At 37.7% G+C, this 24,994-nt stretch overlaps 1 protein-coding gene across 1 annotated transcript; it reads left to right on the top strand.

The window, feature by feature from the left end:
* Nucleotides 1-8,400: 8,400 nt before the first annotated feature.
* On the top strand, nucleotides 8,401-12,999 carry LOC128649164 (leukotriene B4 receptor 1-like). The gene is made up of 2 exons (XM_053702273.1): nucleotides 8,401-8,593; nucleotides 11,269-12,999. The coding sequence occupies exons 1-2, from the start codon at nucleotides 8,477-8,479 to the stop codon at nucleotides 12,340-12,342; spliced, it is 1,191 nt and encodes a 396-aa protein (XP_053558248.1). The 5' UTR covers nucleotides 8,401-8,476; the 3' UTR covers nucleotides 12,343-12,999.
* Nucleotides 13,000-24,994: the final 11,995 nt, after the last annotated feature.

Below are 24,994 nucleotides of genomic sequence, written 5' to 3'. Positions count from 1 at the left end.
ACTAAAGCAAAATATTAAAACAGCTCAAGATCGACAAAAAATCCATTATGATCTTCGTCATCGATCTCCTCCTGTCTACTCAGTTGGAGATTTAGTCTGGTTATCCACCAAGAACCTCAAACTCCATACACCATCTAGGAAACTTAGTGCCCTATCCTCAGAATAATCAATGTAAATGCTGTTACCAGATCCTGTCAATCTATTTACTGCTACTTCCTGGGGTTTTTTCATTGGCTAAAGCCTGCCTATATAATAAAAAGCAGCATCCGAAAACGAAAAACAAAAATGCAAAAGAAAGCAATGCGCAATTATTTTCGTTATCATTTCCGTTTCATCTCCGGATAGTTGCAACTTTGGTATGCAAAGAAAATCATGAAAATGCCATTTTTGTTATTTTCTTTCATTCTTCCGAAAACGAATGCACATTCCTACTATATTGTACATATGTATACAATGTATTATTTATATGTATTAAATTGTAAAATGCTGTAACATGTATTTAGTCTTGTCGTGACTTTAAAAATCATGTTTATTTTAGGAAGATGATTTTGTGTTCAGAATATTATTATTTCATAGAATACAGTAGCTGCGGCTTTCTACATTTTCCAAAGTCCGTTTTTTGGGGGGGTTTTAACTTTGCACTGTTTTTGGAATTAACAGGTTTATAATTATTTATTTTTATTGCTGATGTAAGTTTTTACTGTTCTGAATGTGTTTTACTTAAAATATTGCAACCACACTGTAACAAACGTATATATTAATATTATCACATACATCCCTATTTCAGTTAGCTATATGTAGTGCCAAACAAATAATCCCTAGACTGTGGAAATCTGAGTCCACACCAACTCTGTTAATGTGGAAAACACAAATGGAGACGAACCTGTCCCTGGAGAGATTTTTTTTACAATACAATAGGTAGATTGGAATTTTACGCTGAAATGCTATATTTTTGGGAATCCTATTACTACACCAGGTAGAGTTGAGTCTCCTTTACGGCACTCTTTTACTTTGTTTGACTACAGGGTTACATATGGAATGCCCCCCTCAAAGCAAGTCGGAACACACCATCCAACCTCCCAACACATAAGGACAATTATTACTCTCGAATGTCTGATGTTACACATGCTCCTCTAATCATACAAGCTATAGTTGGGACTGAAGAGACGTTGAACATGAGTGGCAGATTGTACCAGACCCAAACTAACACAGACCCCTTATCAACTGTACATCTCAGACATAGGGGGGTAGTTATCAAGCCGTCAACCTCAAATACGCTGGAATTCCGCAGCGTATTTGTGGCGAGGCTGATTCGCCTTAGTTATCAAAGGCTCGAGACCGGCAAAAGTAGAATTTTGTGACGTAAGCTTCGATCCGCCTGACTCAGTCTGACACAGATCGATTCTTACGTCACTCCAGATGTTCCGCACACAAGTGCGGCACATTCTCACTACTTTTGCTAGCTATCAAATGACTAGCAGGTACGCTCAGCACTTTTACGGCCCAGAGTACCTGGTTTTCAAACCGCCACCCCTAGAGGCGGCGGATCCCATAGGAATCAATGGGAGTCTGACCATAGCGAAAGTACAAGTTCGCTGCTGACAGACATCCCATTCATTCCTATGGGAGATGTCTACACCTAACACCCTAACATGTACCCCGAGTCTAAACACCACTAATCTGACCCCCCCTACACCGCCGCAACTAAATAAAGTTATTACCCCCTAAACCGCCGCTCCCGGAGCCCACCGCAAGCTAATCTATACATATTAACCCCTAAACCGCCGCTCCCGGAGCCCACCGCAACTATAATAAATGTATTAACCCCTAAACTGCCGCTCCCTGAACCCGCCGCAACCTATATTAAATGTATTAACCCCTATCCTGCCCCCCCTACACCGTCGCCACCTATAATAAATGTATTAACCCCTAATCTGCCCCCCCACACCGTCGCCACCTATAATAAATTTATTAACCCCTAATCTGCCCCCCTACACCGTCGCCACCTATAATAAATGTATTAACCCCTAATCTGCCCCCCCTACACCGTCGCCACCTATAATAAATTTATTAACCCCTATCCTGCCCCCCACTATGCCGCCGCCACTGTAATAAAATTATCAACCCCTAAACCTAAGTCTAACCCTAACCCTAACGCCCCCCTATCTTAAATATTAATTAAATCAATCTAAATAATATTTTTATTATTAACTAAATTAATCCTATTTAAAACTAAATACTTACCTTTAAAATAAACCCTAATATAGCTACAATATAAATAATAATTATATTCTAGCTATCTTAGGATTTATTTTTATTTTACAGGTACCTTTCAATTTATTTTAACTAGGTACAATAGCTATTAAATAGTTATTAACTATTTAATAGCTTACCTAGGTAAAATAAACTGAAATTTACCTGTAAAATAAATCCTAACCTAAGTTATAATTACACCTAACACTACACTATACTTTAATAAATTATTCCTATTTAAAACTAAATACTTACCTGTAAAATAAACCCTAATATAGCTACAATATAAATAATAATTATATTCTAGCTATTTTAGGATTTATATTTATTTTACAGGTAACTTTGTATTTATTTTAGCTAGTTAGAATAGTTATTAAATAGTTATTAACTATTTAATAACTACCTAGCTAAAAGAAATACAAAATTACCTGTAAAATAAATCCTAACCTAAGTTACAATTAAACCTAATACTACACTATCATTAAATTAATTAAATAAACTACCTACAAATAACTACAATTAAATACAATTACATAAACTAACTAAAGTACAAAAAATAAAAAAAGCTAAGTTACAAAAAATAAAAAAATAAGTTACAAACATTTTAAAAATATTACAACAATTTTAAGCTACTTACACCTAATCTAAGCCCCCTAATAAAATAACAAACCCCCCCAAAATAAAAAAAATGCCCTACCCTATTCTAAATTAAATAAAGTTCAAAGCTCTTTTACATTACCAGCCCTCAAAAGGGCCATTTGTGGGGGCATGCCCCAAAAAGTTCAGCTCTTTTGCCTGTAAAAGAAAAATACAACCCCCCCCAACATTAAAACCCACCACCCACATACCCCTAATCTAACCCAAACCCCCCTTACAAAAACCTAACACTAATCCCCTGAAGATCATCCTACCTTGAGTCGTCTTCACTCAGCCGAGCAGCGATGGAACTGAAGTGGACATCCGGAGAGGAAGAAGTTAATCCTCCAAGCGGCGCTGAAGAAATCTTCCATCCGATGAAGTCATCATCCAGGCAGCACTGAAGAAGTCTTCGATCCGGGCGATGTCATCTTCCAAGAGGCGCTGAAGAGGTCTTCTATCCGGCCGATGTCATCTTCCAAGCCGGGTCTTGAATCTTCCTCCCGCCGACGCGGAACCTCCTTCTTCACCGACGGACTACGATGAATGAAGGCTCCTTTAAGGGACGTCATCCAAGATGGCGTCCCCTCAATTCCGATTGGCTGATAGGATTCTATCAGCCAATCGGAATTAAGATAGGAAAAATCTGATTGGCTGATGGAATCAGCCAATCAGATTGAGCTCGCATTCTATTGGCTGATCGGAACAGCCAATAGATTGCGAGCTCAATCTGATTGGCTGATTTAATAGCTATTGTACCTAGTTAAAATAAATTGAAAGGTACCTGTAAAATAAAAATAAATCCTAAGATAGCTAGAATATAATTATTATTTATATTGTAGCTATATTAGGGTTTATTTTAAAGGTAAGTATTTAGTTTTAAATAGGATTAATTTAGTTAATAATAGAAATATTATTTAGATTTATTTAATTAATATTTAAGTTAGGGGGGCGTTAGGGTTAGGGTTAGACTTAGGTTTAGGGGTTAATAATTTTATTACAGTGGCAGCGGTGTAGTGGGGGGCAGGATAGGTGTTAATAAATTTATTATAGGTGGCGACGGTGTAGGGGGGGCAGGATAGGGGTTAATAAATTTATTACAGTGGCGGCGGTGTAGTGGGGGGCAGGATAGGGGTTAATAAATTTATTATAGGTGACGACGGTGTAGGGGGGGCAGGATAGGGGTTAATAGGTTTAATATAAGTTGCGGCGGGTTCAGGGAGCAGGATAGGGGTTAATAACTTTATTATAGAGGGCGACGGTGTAGGGGGGCAGGATAGGGGTTACTAGGTATACTGTAGGTGGCAGCGGTGTCCGGGAGCGGCGGTTTAGGGGTTAATACATTTATAAGAGTTGTGGCAGGGTCTAGGAGCGGCGGTTTAGGGGTTAGTAACTTTATTGAGTTGCGGGGGGCTCCGGGGGCGCCGGTATAGGGGGTAGAACAGTGTAGTTTAGTGTGAGTGCTTAGTGACAGGCTAGCAATAAAGCTGGGAAAAAGCCGAAGGGCAGCGAGATCGGATGAGTGATAACTCTCACAGTCCGCTGCTCATCGCCCCGCGGCTTTTTGACAGCTTTTTTTGATAACTTAGGCGAACGTATTCAAGGTCCGCGGCAGCGAAGGTAGGCGAGCTTAGGCGGGCGTATTGGGCCAGGGAAGTCAGAAAAGTAGACGGCTTGATAACTACCCCCCTCAATCACTAGGTTGACCTACTTAAACTCATGATCTGCGACGGGACAAGAGAAATATACAGGTCTTTACTATTACAGGATTGGTTCGTGTGAATAGATTTTTCTACATGTACCCTGATCAAATGGACCCTGTAGGTCTGCTAAAGAACTTATCATGTATTGTACTGCGACTGCTAGAGTTTAAATACTGTTAAACATACTGTTGAAATATGTTTTTGCCGTAGAAATAATCAGGTCTTATCTACTACATGGCCATTTCGTGTGAACAAACAATTCTTCATGTGAACTTTCAGAAATCGGATCCTGTGAGACTGTTAAGGAACTTACCATGTATTATGTTATGACTATTGGAGTATAATTACTGTTGGAAAACTGTTTTTGTTGTAATGAATAACTTGATATAAATAAAAGATTAAACAATATATTAATATTATCGCCATTAATGTTTTTATCATTAGGCCCAAAATGTCAACAATTACAACATTTTAGAGCACTTTAGTTTCAAGAATGCTAAGACTTGCTTTAAAGGAACAGTTAGTCAAAATAAAACTTGCATGATTCAGATACAGCATGCAATTTTAAACAACTTTCCAGTTTACTTTTATCATCAAATTTGCTTTGTTCTCTTTGATGAAAGCTAAACCTAAGTAGGCTCATATGCTTATTTCTAAGACCTTGAAGGCTGCCTCTCATCATGGTTGTCATATAGGTAGCATTGTGCTCACTCCTGTGAAGTTATTTATGAGTCAGAATGGATTGGCTAAAATGCATGTCTGTCAAAAGAACTGAAATAAGGGGGCAGTCTGCAGAGGCTTAGATACAAGTTAATCACAGAGGTAAAAAGTAGATTAATAATATTACCATGTTGGCTATGCAAAACTGGAGAATGGGTAATGAAGGGATTATCTATCTCTTAAATCAATAAAACATTTGGTACAGACTGTCCCATTAAATCAAGTAACCACCCATTCTAGCAACAAAGGCTACAGCCATCACTCCAATCCAAAATGTGCACCATAACTCCCAAGGGCAACTACTGGGCATATAAAGCTAAATATTCAACTCGGTGAAAATAAAAAAAAGAACTAACGCAATAGCAGTGACCAATCAGGTGATAGTACTTCGGTTAGGCAGTTAAAATATTACATTCTTGGTTACTAAGCATTATGGGGGGGGGGTGCTGCCAGCCATGCATTCTGTCCTGTGTACCTACAGTAACTTAACTACCTACAATCTAATGAAAAGACAGTTATGACACAATATACTTTCATTCTAATCATTGTAGCTTCCTATAGTATGACAATAGGACCACAGTATTACAGAGATCTAAGTAACTCAAGGCCAATATGTTTATATTTGAGCTAAAAAAAAACTCTTAAGAGAGGTGGAACCTAATATTAAGATAAGAATTTCGTCCAAGCCGAAATTCGTTAAAACCCATTTAAGTCTATGGGAACTTTACAAACATTCATTGCTAACTGGGGAACGAGAACATACAGGAACTAGAACAATCCTACCAGGTCTAAGAATATTTAAACATTTTTCCTTTAAGTATGATCCTAGCATATTGAACAAATGGTATGAAATTTGAAATAACTGCTCATAGACAAACACCTGTTCATAAGGTAGAGCTGAAGAGATTTAGAATAATTTAAGGACTGTGTGGAACATACTGTACGCCCCTTAATAAAGCTACTTTAATGAAAACTGATGAGTTCTAAAAAAAAATGTAATCAAAAAAGCAAAATAAACTAAGTTGAGATGAGAGGGGACATTTATTAACTAAAGGGGGACATTTATTATTTTAATAGAGCAAGAAGGAATACAACAAATAATAAAGGAATGGACAATAGTCCAAAAGTCCAAAAGAAAAAAGAATTATAATAATAGAGAACCTGAGACAACATCTTATGAGACTCCTAATAGGTTCTTTGTGTTGTCTGATAATAGATATAGATCTGAAAATGTCCCAAGATGCTCCAAATATAGAGATAGATCTGAAAATATCTAGGATGTTCTAATTCCAATAATAATTCTGCCTGATTAACCAACCAATAGTCCTATGACCAAGAAATGCATTGCAGCGTTGCATATTTGATTTTATTGACCTTTTCTAATCTTTTATTAAAGTTACAATTTGTTTTTAGATGCAAATGGAAGTTTTGGTTGCCATATACAGCATTGCCATAGTGCTAATATTAAGCTGGCCGTATCTCTCAAGTCTTTGGGAGAGCTTGCTGAGTAGCTCTGAGGTTTCAGCTTTTGTGGTAATAGCTAAATGTGAGTACAGTTCTTCACATACCAGTTTGTTTATTGAATATTGAAGTGGGGATATGCCATGTGGCACCCCCTGTGTTTATATTTTCATATTACATATTTGTTACATTATCCATTAGTTAGGATTAACATTATTTTTCACTGTATTCGTTGTAGTGTAATGACACTTGGCGAGTGGATATGTTACAATGGATCACTCGAGTATTTAGTTTCATCACTATCACTTATTTACGGTCTGCTCGTTTAGTGTAGGTTCCAATATCTGGTAGTTTGAAAAAAAAAAAGTTGTTGGTATATAGGACGTAAAATGGGGGCGTGGCCATCAGCCATTCATAAGAGCTGAGGGATATATGTGTCCACTGTGGAATTTTGTTTGCCATTGGATATTTGATGGGTGCATCATGTTGGTATCCTTGTGGTGAGGCATGGTATTTTGCCAATGAACAATGTTATGCTTTTGAGAGTGATTGGCTTAATTATTAGAAGTGGGCTGTTATTGACCATAACATTAGAAGTAGGTTGCGAATGGTATTGTCAGTACTTATAACTTACTTGTTATGGCTGTGCCCAGATTTGAACCTGGGACTCCTGATTTACAACCTGTTTGTGTGTTCCTGCACTACCAGAGGGCTTTGTATTCTGTGGATGTTTTTGGAGACCTGTTAGGTGCAGTGGATAGCTCTCTGGCTACACCTGCTTGCCAGCTCTAGGTAGTTCTACAATCAGCTCTCCTATAAAAGACTGCTTCACAGACCACACCCTGCCTTGACTTTGTGGTGCCTGTGATCTTGCCTGAATTTCCTGTTTGGTTCCTGAATCTAGCTTGTTCTCTGACTACCCTTTTGGATCTCCCTTGGATTTGATGTAAGATTTCACTGCTTCTCTGAACTTGGCCTTGTACCCTGACTATTCTATCAGATTCAAGCTCCTGAGCCCAAGCCCTGCATTGAGTGCTGACAAGCATCTGTGTCCTGTTCCTGTCCCAGCCTTAGAGTGGGCATCTCCTGTCTTGGCCGTAGAGTGGGCATTTCCTGTCTTGGCCATAGAGTGGGCATCTCCTGTATTGGCCATAGAGTGGGCATCTCCTGTCTCAGCCCTAAAGTGTGCACCTCTTCCTAGCCTTGGCATGAGCTCACAGTTTAACCCTGGTGTGGGCCATCCTCCAACCCAGCCTGACCCTTTTGTCCAACCCAGCCGGGGTTTACAGATGGTAGGTTGCAATCTCTGTTTCCAGTTTAAATTTTTATACTCTATCTGAATCATAAAATAAATGTTTTGGGTTTAATGTCCCTTTAAAATCTATGTGATGTTTCTCATTTAAGTTGCTCTGTATATTTTGTACACACGGCCATTGGTGTTTGCCTTTATTATATGTGTAATGGGTATAACGCTACACTAAGCATTATCAGCATGTAAAAGGGTTTATACTATAACCTTTTTACCTATTTATCAATGTGCCTTTGCACTGGCGGCTGTGTTACGTACTATACACTTAAGCGACAAACTTCCCAGATGCCCATTATGCAACAAATATTCTGGAGTGAGGTTTGCATCATGGTAGCAGGAAGTTTGTATGTTCTGTAACTTTTAGAACATCCTTTTTTTTTGTAATGTTCTGCTGATGCTGTTACTGTTGAGTAAACTTAAAAACACTTTTTGTCCACTGACTAAAGCCATCTGTATAAGCTGTGCACTGATTCTCTTGAACATCTACCAAACCAGCACTATGAATGAATTGGTAAGTCACATGTCTCTGATGCAATTTGACAGGTATAAAGTATTTTTTTCTCTTTTCAAAGTAGTTGGAAACACACCTTGCAACCAATATGTATTCAGATCTAATATGTAGCAAGTTAGTGGTAATAATATGTCATCTTATTTATTCTGTATGATCTGACATTAATATTTATATATTTACTAACTAAATGCAAGAGGAGGTTATTTCAGAACATGTTTGAGGGAAAAAACTCTGATAAATATGAATTGGAATTATTGATAGTGTATCAAAAAGCAATGCATGTTATCTAGATTGTGTAATATTTATGAATAGTAACTGCATGTCATATTTGGAATAAATGGTTGTTTTTTTAAGCTTTAGATTAAAATGAAAGAACACAATGTGTGTGGGAATCATCACTACATCATAAAATCTGCTTGCTCATTGGTCAGTAGAAAGAATACCATTGGACTTGTTATGAAGCTCATATGTGACTAAATGTTTACATATGTTACTTAATAAAGTAAAGTGTTTTTATCGCTGCTGATAATAATTATAATAATCTGCTAGTACTCAGTTAATTAAGGGCTAGATTGCAAGTGGCAAGTTAGCAGTTACGTGCGAGTGAAAAGGTGTCTATCACGTAGGGTTTTCCACTCGTATTACAAGTTGAAAATAAACGTTTAACCTCAAGTTAACTTGCGTCGGGTTAGCGCGACCTCAGAGCTCTGGTTAACTGTTTTGCGAAAACAAAAAGTGTCACAAAACACAACATCAAAAATACAATGCAAAGTCCACTTACACTCATAATAAAACTGTTTAATAAAAATGATTTTAAAAAAAATTGCACAAAAAAAATTGTAAGCGCTTAAAGATATGAGGTCTCAGATGTTAGAAAAAAAGCAGGCAAAGAGCTTGAACATTAAGATACATACACATATATGTCTAAAGATGCAAATGTATGTATACAGTATATATGGCTATATATACCGTATTTACATTTGTATATATTTATTTATATGTTTATATATGTATTTACAGACATATATACACATATAGACACGTAAATACATATGTATACACTTATAGACATATATATAAGTGCATTGGAGCCCTTTGCTGTCAAGTAGATGAAAACATGAAAAATCTTATTTCTGCAATATTTATTTTCAATGAAGTGTTATATTGTGTATTTACTGTAAATATTTCACATTCCAATGTTCTGTACATAGCAGAATATGTTCTAAGTATTTCTAAATAGATATTACGATATATACAGTATATATATGTTTTTTATTGATACTGATTTATAATCATGTATATATATATTTTTATATATACAGTATATATTTGTGAAAAACATTATATATATAATAGAACATATTCTGCCATGTGAAGAACATTGGAATGTGAAATATTCATATTTTCATATAATATAACAACATCACTCACACAAAAAGCTTACTTCTAGCACATTTAATGCTCGATAGGGAGTGTTAAAGTGACAGTCAAGTATAAATTAAACTTTCATTATTCAGATAGGCCTTTTAATTTTAATCAACTTTACAATTTACTTTTATCATCAAGTTTGCTTTTTTCTCTTGGTATTCTTAGTTTAAACTAAACATAGGTAGGCTCATATGCTAATTTCTAAGCCTTTGAGGGCTGCCTCTTATCACAGGCTTTTTAAATCTCTTTTCCACAAAGAGACAGAAAGTACATGTGGGCCATATAGATAACACTGTGTTCAGGCACAGGGGGTTATTTAAGATTTAGCACAAAACAATGCTAAATGTAAGACAATAGATAATAAACAGTCACAGTCATGTGATCAGGGGGCTGGAAGAAGGTTCCTAGATACAAGGTAATCACAGAGGTAAAAAGTATATTAATATAACTGTGTTGGTTATGCAAAACTGGGGAATGGGTAATCAAGGGATTATCTATCTTTTACAACAATAACAATTCTATGGTAGACTGTCCCTTTAAATAGCGCTCCACTTGTAATCTGGCCCTAAGATAGTAAAAATTAACCTAGCTTTTCCCCTCATTTGCTATACATTAGGCAGAATATATAAATGTGAACGCTAAAATTTAAGTTTAATATATGGCTACAATAAACCAGATACAATATATTTTAAAATCTTAAAGGGATACTAAACCCAGATTTTTTCTTTCATGAGTCAGATATAGAGCATGCAATTTTAAGCAACTTTCTATTTTACTCCTATTATCAATTTGTCTTCATTCTCTTGCTATCTTTATTTGAAAAAGAAGGCATCTAAGCTGAGGAGCCAGCCAATTTTTGGTTCAGACCTGGACAGCACTTGTTTATTGGTGCTGCCCAATCAGCAAGGACAATCCAGGTTGTGAACCAAAAATGGGCCGGCTTCTAAACTTACATTCTTGCTTTTCAAATAAATATAGCAAGAGAACGAAGAAAAATTGATAATAGGAGTAAACTAGAAAGTTGCTTAAAATTGTATGCTCTATCTGAATCATGAAAGAAAAAAAATTGGGTTGAGTGCCCCTTTAAATAATATACATAACATAGTAGAATAATATACTCTATGCAATAGAAACAATGTGCACACTGTTTCCACCAGGTTTAGGTAATGTAGGATTTATTTAAATGGTTTTGTTAGAAAATAATCAACCATATTAAAAAAAAAATGTTTTCTTTTCCCCAAATGCAGCCCACAGTACATCACTTGATGACAACTCTCAAGTCTTCTCCAGCAAACTTCACTCAGTGTTTACTAACGCCTCCCCCTGGGTTATCTCCCAAAGTAGGCATTGCCATCCTCTCCCTTGCTTTTATTGTTGGTTTCTCAGGAAATGCTTTTATTATATGGACAATATTGTTCCGAATGAAGAAACGTACAGTCACCTGCATCCTGATCTTCCATTTGGCTGTGGCCGATATAATGGTAATACTCACAGCACCATTTTTCCTGCATCTGCTCTCAACTGGTAGCTGGACTTCTGGGAATGCTATTTGTAAGCTCTGCCACTACATTGGCTGCTTGAGTATGTATGCCAGCATATTCCTCATTACTTTTATGAGTGTGGACCGTTTTTTAGCAGTGGCTAAACCTTTCTCTTTTCAGAAGCTTAGGACCAAGCCAGTGATCAGAATGTTAGTTTTTGCCATATGGGTGTTATCATTTCTGTTAGCCATCCCAATGTTAATCTATCGCATAGTGATACCTATACGTGGCATGCAAATCTGCTATCCCTGCCATTCCAATTTTCAACAATTAATCCTTCAGTATCTCTTTGAAATTATAATTGGCTTTGTTATCCCATTTACAGTCATTGTGTATTGCTACACTTACATTGGCATAAGGTTGCGTAGTGCTAAGTTCCAGAGCAAAGAGAGGACAAGTCGATTGGTTGTCTTGATTGTCGTAACTTTTTCCTTATTTCTGATTCCTTACCAAGTAGTAAATATTCTGCAGGTTTCAGGGAACCTGATCACGGGTCCTACAGCAGAGAAGCTCAAGCAAGCAGCTGCTTTTGCCCGACCCATTGTAACAGCACTGATTTTCCTGAGCAGCAGCATCAACCCTATCCTCTATGGGTTTGCTGGTGGCACCTTTATCAGAACTGCTGGTATAGGGTTCATGGCAAAGCTCTTTGAAGGAACTTCTTCTGAGGTCTCCAGCTTACGTAAGGTCTCCCAAGTCTTCCGTCAACGTAGCAGAAATGAATCAGTGGAAATGGGAAAACGAGGGGAGGAGATAAAGACATTGTCTCTTAACCAATGATGACAATTAGCAAAAAAATTTATGACTGCATAAAAAAACAGCAGACTAAAAGAGACAATAAATACCTTGATATTTAATATAAAATGTTTAGTTATACATAGTAAAACCAATTTGACCTATTTTCATGTAATATAGTGCTGAATATTGTGGCTTTCTAATTCTCAGCCTTGGAGAATCGCACTGCAGACTTCTCAAGACTAACCCTGCTACATATATTTCCCTAACTTTACTATATAACAAGTACCATTATACTAGCAATATGACTGTTCCTAACCTTGTTGTCTGCATACTCAACCCCAGATTGGCTTCCCCAAAAGAGGCCAGTGTGGTGGATTTTGGCTATTGAGAAACAAATTCAGCAAGCAAAATGTTTGTTTTAAAAAATATTTAGACATTTCAAGGTGTACATTTAAGCTGTAATTTAAAACCTTTTTAAAAACCTACCTCAATGCTAACTGTAACTAATGTGATAATGATGTATAATCCTGCTAGAATTTCACAATCTCTTTACAGATCAAATGAAACCTGATTTTGATGATAGATAAATGTGAACATTTTATATATAGATATATAGGTACATGAACATTTTTGTTTTATTCTATAAACATTGACAAAATGTATCCCAAATTCCAAATAAAAATATTGTTATTTAGAGCATTTATTATATTATATTAATTATGCCACTGCTGTGGTCATCACTATCCTCTTTCAATGGGACCAGATGGATGGCAAAAACAGTGTTAGTAGTACCTCAAAAGTAATTGGAAACCAAAATATCCATTGACCATACCAAAAGAGTTTAAAAGAAAAGTTTTGAGTGAGGAAAAGGAGGGTTCAGCTCTGGCTTTACTGGCAGAGTGATACAGTGAGCATCAGGTTGCTTCTATCCTTAAAATGACAGACAGTGGTTCATAAAAACAAGCTCAAACATGTCAACACTTGTAATTAAATAGCGCACTCTGCGCAATCCATTAAAAGCATAGGGTGCACTAAATAAATGTTGGTTGCGTTAAGATCCCTTGGTAAATCTTTTTTACGCATGACTTTTAATACCAGCTTGTGCAATATTCTTAGCGTAGGGACACGATATGGATAGCGCATCCTGAGGTATTAATCACGCTCCATATGTTATTGGCAGGAACACTCACTGCAGATCAGAGTGAAAACATAGAGGAAATAACTCTCAACAAATTTTGAACATGATCTAATCTGAACAAGGAGATGCCTCAACAGAAAACAAAGCATCAACCTGGCCCATTGCACAAAGATAATGCAAAATTCCTAATATGGAGAATAGATTAATCTTTTAGAAAAGCATTAGAATGTATCCCATAATGGGAGCACTAAAGTCCACTTGCAAACAAACTGAAAAGGGGTGCAGCAATGTTTGTTCAAAAGCTACACATATACTGTATACCTGTACTGCATGAAAACATGCAACGTTTTTATACTCCAAATTACTTAATCACACATTTTTTTTTCTTTAAAGGGATAGAAAAAAAAACTCAAAAAAGAAATGTGCATATGTGCATTTCAATGTGAAATAAAAGCATTATACTTCCATTAGCAAAAATGCTTCTAGTTAAAGTTGTTACTGTTTTTCAGTGGCATATGTACATATTCTATGAGGGCCCATGCAGCCGGTGAGATGGCTGGTCTGACCCTACCCGCCCCAGTACTTTATAAAGTGACCACAGTAGTCTGTGACATGGTCCAGCCCCCCCCGTACTTTATATAGTAGTACAGTATAGTGACACTGTTTAAACCCCCGCCCCCCATGCTGTAGTAACAAGGTCTGCAATTTGCTGGCTGCACAAACATACACACACACATACATGCATAAATACACACACAGTCACATACATACATACACACACACATAAACATCAATGGGTAAAACAGAAACACTAACCCCTGTAGTCAGAGACAAAGACACTAGTGAAGCATCACATCACACTCACATGATATCAGTGCAGGCAGTGGCAGGTCAGCGTTTTTTATTGAAGGGAAAAAAAATATTTTTTTAAGCTGTGCCCCTACCCTCGAGGGCCTGGTCGCAGTTGTGACCTCTGCACCCCATGTAGTTCCGTTCCTGATTAGAAGCATTTTTGCTAATTGAAGTATATTGCAAAAAAGTACTGATCTATTGCAGAATAGTGCAAGGTTATCCCTATGTATTGTATTTCCTTTTCCTAATCATAGATAGACGCAATGAAAGAGATCACACACTCTTGGAATTATACAACAAATTTACATTTCAAAAATTTGAGTCCAATACATAGGGGCCGATTTAACAAGGTCCGTATCGGCCCTAATGGCCTCTAGTTATCAAGCTGTCAACCTCAAATATGCTGGAATTCTACAGCGTATTTGTGGCGAGGCTGATTCGCCTAAGTTATCAAGCCTTACTGCCCGGCAAAAGTAGAATATAGTGACATAAGCTTCGATCTGCTGGACTCAGTCCGACACAGATCGATTCTTACGTCACTCCAGATATTCCGAACGCAAGTTCGGCACAATCTGACTACTTTTGGAAGTTATCAAATTCCTACCAGGTACGCTCGGAACTTTTCCGGCCCAGCGTACCTGGTTTTCAATCCGCCGCCCTGGAGGTGGCGGATCCGATAGGAATTAATGGGAGTCTGACCATAGCGAAAGTTCATGTTCACTGCTGCCCGACATCCCATTGATTCCTATGGGAAACGTCTGCACCTAACACCCTAACATGTACCCCGAGTCTAAACACCCCTAATCTGCCCCCCTACACCGCCGTCACCTATATTAAACATGTTAACCCCTAAACCGCTGCTCCCGGAGCCCACCGCCACTCTAATAAACTTATTAACCCTTAAACCACCGCTCCCGGACACCGCCGCAACTATAATAATTATATTAACCCCTAAACCGCCGCTCCCGGACCCTGCCGCCACCTACATAATACCTATTAACCCCTATCCTGCCCCCCCTACACCGCCACCACCTATAATAAAGTTATTAACCCCTATCCTGCCCCCCCTACACCACCGCAACCTATAATAAAATTATTAACCCCTAATCTGCCCCCCCTACACCGCCACAACCTATAATGCAATTATTAACCCCTAAACCTAAGTCTAACACTAACCCTAACACCCCCTAACTTAAATATTAATTAAATAAATCTAAATAAATATTACTCTTATTAAATTAGTTATTCCTATTTAAAACTAAATACTTACCTGTAAAATAAACCCTAAGCTAGCTACAATGTAATTAATAGTTATCTATCTAGCTATCTTAGGATTTATATTTATTTTACAGGCAACTTTGTATTTATTTTAACTAGGTACAATAGTTATTAAATAGTTATTAACGATTTAATAACTACCTAGCTAAATGAAATTCAAAATTACCTGTAAAATAAATCCTAACCTAAGTTACAATTAAACCTAACACTACACTATCATTAAATAAATTCAATTAATTAACTACAAGTAGCTACAATTAAATAAACTAACTAAAGTACAAAAAAAACCCCACTAAATTACAGAAAATAAAAAAAGATTACAAGAATTTTAAACTAATTACACCTAATCTAAGCCCCCTAATAAAATAAAAAAATAACAAAAGTCCCTACCCTATACTACATTACAAAGTAACCAGCTCTTTTACTTAAAAGGGCTTTTTGCGGGGCATTCCCCAAAGTAATCAGCTCTTTTGCCTGTAAAAAAACATACAAGACCCCCCCAACATTAAAACCCACCACCCACATACCCCTACTCTAACCCACCAAACCCCCCCTTAAATAAACCTAACACTACCCCCCTGAAGATCTCCCTACCTTGAGTCGTGTTCACCCAGCCGGGCCGAAGTCATCATCAAAGGGGCGCTGAAGATGTATTCCATCCGATAGAAGTCTTCATCCAAGTGGCGCTGAAGAGGTCTTCCATCCGATAGAAGTCTTCATCCAGGCGGCGTCTTCAATCTTCATCCATCCGGAGCGGAGCGGAGCGGAGCGGAGCCATCTTCAAAGCAGCCGACGCGGAGCCATCTTCTTCCACCGATGCCTACTCGCCGAATGAATATTCCTTTAAGTGACGTCATCCAAGATGGCGTCCCTCGAATTCCGATTGGCTGATAGGATAGGATCAGCCAATCAGATTGAGCTCGCATTCTATTGGCTGATCGGTGTAGGGGGGCAGATTAGGGGTTAATACGTTTAATATAGGTGGCGGCGGGGTCCGGGATCCGCAGGATAGGGGTTAATAACTTTATTATAGGTGACGGAGGTATAGAGGGGGGCAGGATAGGGGTTAATAGGTATTATGTAGGTGGCCGCGGGGTCCGGGTGTGGCGGTTTAGGGGTTAATACATTTATTATAGTTGCGGCAGGGTCCGGGAGCGGCGGTTTAGGGGTTAACATATTTATTATAGTTGCGGCGGGGTCTAGGAGTGGCGGTTTAGGGGTTAATAACTTTATTTAGTTGTGGGGGGCTCCGGGGGCGCCGGTATAGGGGGTAGAACAGTATAGTATAGTGTGGGTGCTTAGTAACAGCTTATCAATAAAGCTGTGAAAAAGCCGAAGAGCAGCGAGATCTGATGAGTGATAACTATCATAGTTCGCTGCTCATCGCCCTGTACTTGGTGCGCGGCTTTTTGACAGCTTTTTTGATAACTTTGGCGAACGTATTCAGGTCCGCGGCGGCGATGTGAGGCGAGCTTAGGCGAGCGTATTGGGGCCGGCGAAGGCAGGTAAGTTGACGGCTTCATAACTAGAGGCCAATGCTTCTGTTTATGCATGAACCTTCAGGATCGTCGGAAACAGAAGTTAAGAAGCAGCGGTCTTAAGAGTGCTGATCCTGAACTCGTCTGCAAGCTCTGAGGCCGCAGTCTGCAATCTGCCCGATCGTGTACGATCGGGTTGAATGACACCCCTAGCGGCCAATTGGCTGCAAATCTGCAGGGGGCAGCATTGCAGAACTGCTTGTGCAATGATAAATGCCAACAGCGTATGCTATAGCGGATCATGTTTGCTCGCACATACATTAATCGGCCTGTGTGGTGTGGCACAATTGATATAGTGTGCATGTCTGTGTGTGTTTTCATCTCTGTCCTGCAAAAACATAAAAATTATGTTCTCATAAGCTTTAATAAAATGAGGGGGCTGCAGATATTGGTGTGCTTAGAACAGTATACATATGCCATTGGTTTGCATTGAAGGGAAAGTAAACACTACAGCCCCCCCACACACACACACACACACACTACACTTCCCCATATCTGCTTAATACCACATATGTCAACCAACCAAAAAGGGTTTTTAAAGATGGCATTTTACTTACCTTTTTTGAATCTCCTGACTCCTATCCAGTATTGCTATTTTATTCTGTTGTTACTAAGTATTACAGCCAATCAGAAGAAGTAATGCCTGCCTATCAATCATTCACACGGCACATTTCAGCTCAGACTACGGTTGCTTCTCTAAGCACTGAGAGTGACAGTCAGAATTCTGTTGCAATTCACTATTACACTGTATTGACTTCTGTTTTTAACACATGCATGTAGCTTTTTGTCAGTGATGGCAGGACCCTATATTTGTACTGTAGTGCTAGAGATACAGGTTGTGAAAGGTTGTACAAACCAAAGACTGAACAGAAGGAAAAAAGCTAAGCTGGATGAGTGGTAAGGAGATTAAAAAAGTTATGTAAAATGCATTTATAGTGGGTTAGCTGACGTGTGTTATTAAGAAAAGTGCAGATCGCTGTACCATTAACCAGCCACATGTAATGGCTGGTTATTTATTGTGTGCCCATAAACGGGCCAATTTGCCCATTTATGGGTACACAATAAATTAGTGCTCCAATTGTAATATAGTATTTTGCAAAGATCAATACAGAACATAAAATCTATTTTAATAATAACCTTTACTTATTTAAAGTAATCTAGGAAAAGACAGAAAAAAAGAAATTTTGTCAAATTATGGCCTAGATCAGCGTTTTGAGCTTTTATAAGATTGTGTGCCCAAACTGGCTTTTAAAATTGTTTACAGTTTTTTTTGGATGGAAGAAACTTTGAAGAAGAACTAATGCTTTTTTTTCTATTTATAATATATATCAACAACTAAAGCTTAATCTCCTTCATAAGACAAATAATGTATTAACTACTATGATTTCAGGTATTGAAACCAAGGGACTGATTTATCAATGTCTGGTGGACATGATCCAATGTAGACATCGCTGAATGCCGACAGCATACACTGTCTGCATTTAACATTGCACAAGCAGTTCTGGTGAGCTACTTGTGCAATGCCAACCCCTGCAGCTTTATGGCCAATTGGCCGCTAGCAGGGGGTGTCAATCAACCTGATCGTACACGATCGGGTAAATTGATGTCCGCAGCCTCAAAGGAGACGTAGGAGTTAAGGAGACCGCTGTTTCTTAACTCCTGTTTCTGGCTAGCCCAAAGGCTCTCACAGAAACAGGTGCATTAGGCACCATTTGGGCAATAGTAAATTGGCCCTCAAGCGTTATGGCCATAGTCCAGAAAAAGAGTGCCATCAAATTTCACCACTTATGGCCTTGTTCCTAGGTAGAGCTAGAGTATAATTACTACCTCTATTAATATGGTGGGCCAGCCATCACACTCAAGCATTGTCACAGATTACAAGGATCACTAAAACATAGATTACAGCACAATTTATATCACAGGATGCATTATCTATTGTGCAACCTTGCACAAAAAATAGCACACAATTTTCTATGGTAAAAAATATTAACCAGAGAATCTTAAATTGGCTGACATATTTTTTAATACACTCAGCCTACTCCCATACTATTAATGGACAGCACAGGGAGCTCTAATAGTGCTTATATTATAAGTGGTGAGTTAAGTGTTGGGCTCAAGTGCACAAATAGCGCTGAAAAGTTTTGGCCTTTTGGAGACCTGACGTAAAGTGTTAATGTTAGAAAATATGCATAACTAAACACATGAAAAATAAAGTAATTCACTTATAAACATTAAATATAAAATTAATGTTTATTATAGTAAAAAAATGTTTTAACAGTGATATAAAGGAATATGGTATATGACAAGGTGTTGGACTGGGAAGGGCTCAATAGGTGCGTTTGCATTTGTGTATATATATATATATATATATATATATATATATATATACAGTATATATATGTGTGTGTATGTATATATGTGTAAGTGTATGTATGTGTTTGTATTTGTGTGTGTGCGTGTATGTGTGGGTGTGTGTGCAAGTGTATGTTTGTGTATGATTATAAACATGCACATAGGTGTGTATGTACAGTCATGCAAAAAAGAAAGTACACTGTCTTTAAATTCACTCCGCTAGATTACGAGTTTTGCGGTAATCATAAAAAGCAGCGTTGGCTGGTCCTAACGCTGCTTTTTCACTACCGCTGGTATTACGTAAATTGCGTATCCTATTTTTTCAATGAGATTTGCATAATGCCGGTATTACGAGTCTGCCAAAAAGTGAGCGGTACCCTCTCTCCTGTCAAGACTGATACCGCATTTAAAAGTCAGTAGTTAAGAGTTTTACACTACAAAGCCGTAGCATAAAACTCTTAACTAAAGTGCTAAAAAGTACACTAACACCCATAAACTACATATTAATCCCTAAACCGAGGCCCTCCCGCATCGCAAACACAAAAATACATTTTTAACCCCTAATCTGTCGAACCTGATATCGCCGCCACTATAATAAATATATTAACCCCTAAATCGCTGCACTCCCGCCTCGCAAACATTAGTTATATATTATTAACCCCTAGTCTGCCGTCCCTAACATTGCCGACACCTACCTACATTTATTAACCCCTAATCTGCTGCCCCAACGTCGCCGCCACTATACTAAATTTATTAACCCCTAAATCTAAGTCTAACCCTAACCCCCCCCCCAACTTTAATATAATTACAATAAATCTATTCCTATAATTAACTAAATTATTCCTATTTAAAACTAAATACTTACCTATAAAATAAACCCTAAGGTAGCTACAATATAACTAATAGTTACATTGTATCTAGCTTAGGGTTTATTTTTATTTTACAGGAAAGTTTGTATTTATTTTAACTATGTAGAATAGTTATTAAATAGTTATTAACTATTTAATAACTACCTAGCTAAAATAAAGACAAAAGTACCTGTAAAATAAAATCTAACCTAAGTTACACTAAGTTACATCAACCAATAGGATTTTTTCTACCTTAATTCCGATTGGCTGATAGAATTCTATCAGCCAATCAGAATTGAAGGGATGCCATCTTGGATGACGTTATTTAAAGGAACCTTCATTCTGGAAGAAGTCGTCGGATGAAGAGGATGCTCTGCGTCGGATGTCTTGAAGATGGACCCGCTTCGCGCCGGATGGATGAAGATAGTAGATGCCGTCTGGATGAAGACTTCTGCACGTCTGGAGGACCACTTCGCCTGGCTCGGATGAAGATTTCTCTCGGCTTCTTTGAGGACTTCGGCCTGGTTGGATGAAGACTTCTCCCAGTAAGGTGATCTTCAAGGGGTTAGTGTTTTTTTAAGGGGGTATTGGGTGGGTTTTAGAGTAGGGTTGGTTGTGTGGGTGGTGGGTTTTAATGTTGGGGGGGATTTGTAATTTTTTTTACAGGTAAAAGAGCTGATTTCTTTGGGGCAATGCCCCGCAAAAGGCAATTTTAAGGGCTATTTGTAATTTAGTGTAGGGTAGGGCTTTTTTATTTTGGGGGGTCTTTTTTTATTTTGTTAGTGGGATTAGATTAGGTGTAATTACTTTAAAAATCTTGTAATTTGTTTATTATTTTCTGTAATTTAGTGGGGGGTTTTATTGTACTTTAGCTAATTGTAATTCATTGTATTTCATTGTATTTCATTTAGGGAATTAATTTAATTTTAGTGTAGTGTTAGGTGTTAGTGTAACTTAGGTTAGGTTTTATTATACAGGTACTTTTGTCTTTATTTTAGCTAGGTAGTTATTAAATAGTTAATAACTATTTAATAACTTTTCTACCTAGTTAAAATAAATACAAATTTGCCTGTAAAATAAAAATAAACCCTAAGCTAGCTACAATGTAACTATTAGTTATATTGTAGCTATTTTATGGTTTATTTTACAGGTAAGTATTTAGTTTTAAATAAGAGTTATTTAGTTATTAATCGTAGGTTTTATTTAGATTTATTTTAATTATATTTAAGCTAGGGGGGGTTAGGGTTGTACTTAGGTTTAGGGGTTAATAAATTTAGAATAGTGGCAGCGACGTTGGGGCTGCAGATTAGGGGTTAATACATATAATGTAGGTGGCGGCGATGTTGGGGCAGCAGATTAGGGGTTAATAAGTATAATGTAGATGTTGGCGATGTTGGGGCAGCAGATTAGGGGTTAATACATATAATGTAGGTGGCTGCGGTGTCCGGAGCGGCAGATTAGGAGTTAATAAATATAATGTAGGTGTCGGCGATGTCGGGGGGGCATATTAGGGGTTAATAAGTGTAAGATATGGGGTGTTTAGACTCAAGGGTCATGTTAGGGTGTTAGGTGTAAACATAAATTTATTTTCCCCATAGGAATCAATGGGGCTGCGTTAGGAGCTTTTTTGCAGGTGTTAGACTTTTTTTCAGCCTGCTCTCCCCATTGATTCCTATGGGGAAATTGTGCACAAGCACGTTACACCAGCTCACCGCTAACGTAAGCAGCGCTGGTATTGAAGTGAGATATGGAGCAACTTTTTGTCTGTTAACGCAGGGTTTGTAAAAACCCGTAATACCAGCGCTGTATGTAAGTGAGCGGTGAGCATAATTTATTTAACAAAAATAATGTCAAAATGGAGAATCCATGTGTGAAAAACTAAATACAACTTATGATTCAATAGCTTGTAGAACCAACTTTAGTAGCAATAACTTGTAATAATTTTCTGTATGACTTTATCAGTCACTCACATTGTTGTGGAGGAATTTGGCTCACTCTTCTTTACAATGTTGCTTCAGTTCATTGAGGTTTGCAGGCATTTATGCACCGCTCTTTTAAGGTCCCACCATAGCATTTCAATCGGGTTGAGGTCTTGACTTTGACTGGGCCATTAAAACACCTTGATTCCTTTCTTTTTCAGCCATTCTGTTGTAGATTTGCTGGTGTGCTTGGGATCATGACCCAATTTGGCCAAGCTTTAGCTGTCAGACAGATGGCCTCACATTTGACTCTAGAATACTTTGGTATACAAAGGAGTTCATGGTCGACTCAATGGCTGCAAGGTGTCCAGTTCCTGGGGCTGCAAAACAAGCCCAAATCATCACCCCTCCACCACTGTGCTTGACAGTTTTTATGAGGTATTTGTGCTAATAAGCTGTGTTTGGTTTTCGCCAAAAGTGTCACTGTGCATTATGGCCAAACATCTCCACTTTGGTCTTGTCTGTCCAAAGGACATTGTTCCAAAAGTCTTGTGGTTTGTTCAGATGCAACTTTGCAAACCTAAGCCGTGCTGCTATGTTCTTTTTTATAGAGAAGAGGCTTTCTCCTGGAAACCCTTCCATACAAATCATACTTGTTCAGTCTTTTTCTAATTGCACTGTCATTAACTTTAACATTTAACAGGCTAACTTAGGCCTGTAGAGTCTAAGATGTAACTCTTCTGTTTTTTGCAATTTCTTTGAGCATTTCAAAGTCTGACCTTGGGGTCAATTTGCTGGGATGTCCAATCCTGGGATTATTGTCAACTGTCTTGAATGTTTTCCACTTGTGAATAATCTTTCTCACTGTACAATGATGGACTTTAAATTGTTTGAAAATGGTTTTATAACCATTCCCTGATTGATGGGCAGCAACAATTGCTTCTCTAAGATAATTGCTGATGTTTATCTCCTTGGCATTGTTTTAACACACACCTGAATGCTCCAGACCAGCAAACTGCTAAAACTTTAGCTTTTATAGAGATGGTCACACTTGCTGATCATCAATTAACCAACGTCATTTGATTTGCAGCACCTGGCTGCTACCAAGCCTCTAAATTCCTATGGAAGCAGTAAGGCTGTACTTAGGTTTTTACATGGCTTCTCCATTTTGACTTTATTATTGTGAAATAAATCATTACACAATGTAATATGTCATGTGTTGTTGTTCATCTAAAGTTGTATTTACCTAATGTTAAGACCTGCTAAGGACCAAATGATTTTTATTATGTAAAACCATAGAATTCAGAGGGTGTACTTTCTTTTTCCCATTACTGTATGTGTGTGTACTTGTGTGTATATATGTGTATGCATATTTATGTGTGTATGTATATGTATGTGTGTGTATATACAGTATATATGTATAAGTGTATGTATGTGTATAAACATGTGCATAGGTCTGTACATATATGTGTAGTGTTTTTAACTTATATTTCAATACAAAACACTAGTATAAAAGTCAGTAAGGAGATTTAGTGCACCTTCATCTTAGCACTCAAGCAATATCTGACATAAGTTTTTAAGTGCACCCCAATAGAAGTGTATTATGTGAGGCATTTAGTGCACCAACGCTACCCGATATCCAGATATTAGCGCATCCTAGACTTTTGTTCAAGCAATAAGAAAATACTTTCATCTCGTAATATAAGCACAAATATAAAAGTGCTTTTGATTTAACTAAACTAGCCCAATGTCAGTGTCCTATGATTTGCACTATACGGTGTAGCAGCCCCCAGCACTCAAGCTCACCCATTTTGACACTAGTTATGCAACTTCTTTTACCTGCCATACAACTGTGACTTCCCCACACGAAATATCCTTAATCACAGTGTTCTGTCACTGCAACTGATCCTAACTGTAATTGACTCAACTGCAAATAACGCTAAAATTGGTAATCCCTTATTAAATCTAATGCCTTTTATGTAACCACCACTTCAAGCACACACTACACAAGCCCCCTTGTCAGTTAACCCCTCTATATGATCTCCTCCTCTTTGCAAACACAATTAATGTAAGTACCTTTATGGGTCCTTTGATAAACCCTACTCCTGTACACAATCTGCTCCCATATTGCAAGCCTACCCAGCTAAAGCTAGAGATTTTACTTGTCACCCCATAAGTAACCCCTCTCTTTTGCAAACCTTATCAATTTTTGCCAATAACACCCCACAACTTCAAACCATCAAACTATGCAAAAGCAATAAAGTCCCTTAATATTGCTTGATGTTTCTTCACCTCTTCCATCCAACAGCAAGAGGTTCTCTTCAGAGTTATCCTTCCTGGTAAAAAGGGGATTATTGCATGCATGCTACTATAATACAATTTCTTTATCTCCAGTGCAGCTGCTGCCATAAATAGTGCACAGTGATTGCTGAATGCCCTGTATACCTGGTATAAAGCTAAAGTGATCATTATTAGCATATAATGTTAGATACAATATATCTTTTCCCATTTATCAAGGTTTTTCTGCACTGGTAGATGTCTTGTGGTATACTATTCACCCAAATTATTATCCTATGTAAATACACCTTTACTGCATCTGACAAAGCCCCCAACTGCTCATTATGCAACAAGTATTCTGGAGTGAGGTTTGTGTCATGGTAGCAGGAAGTTCATATATTCTGTAACATTTAGACAGACATTTCTGTAATATCCTGTTTATACTCTTATGTAAAACCTGTTGAGTAAATGTAATCTCATCAACAAAGCAAC

This window comes from Bombina bombina, chromosome 2, assembly GCF_027579735.1.
Source record: "Bombina bombina isolate aBomBom1 chromosome 2, aBomBom1.pri, whole genome shotgun sequence".
In the NCBI taxonomy this organism is placed as follows: Eukaryota; Metazoa; Chordata; class Amphibia; order Anura; family Bombinatoridae; genus Bombina; species Bombina bombina.
Note: the sequence above shows the minus strand (reverse complement) of the source record. Positions and strands in the feature narration are given on the sequence as shown.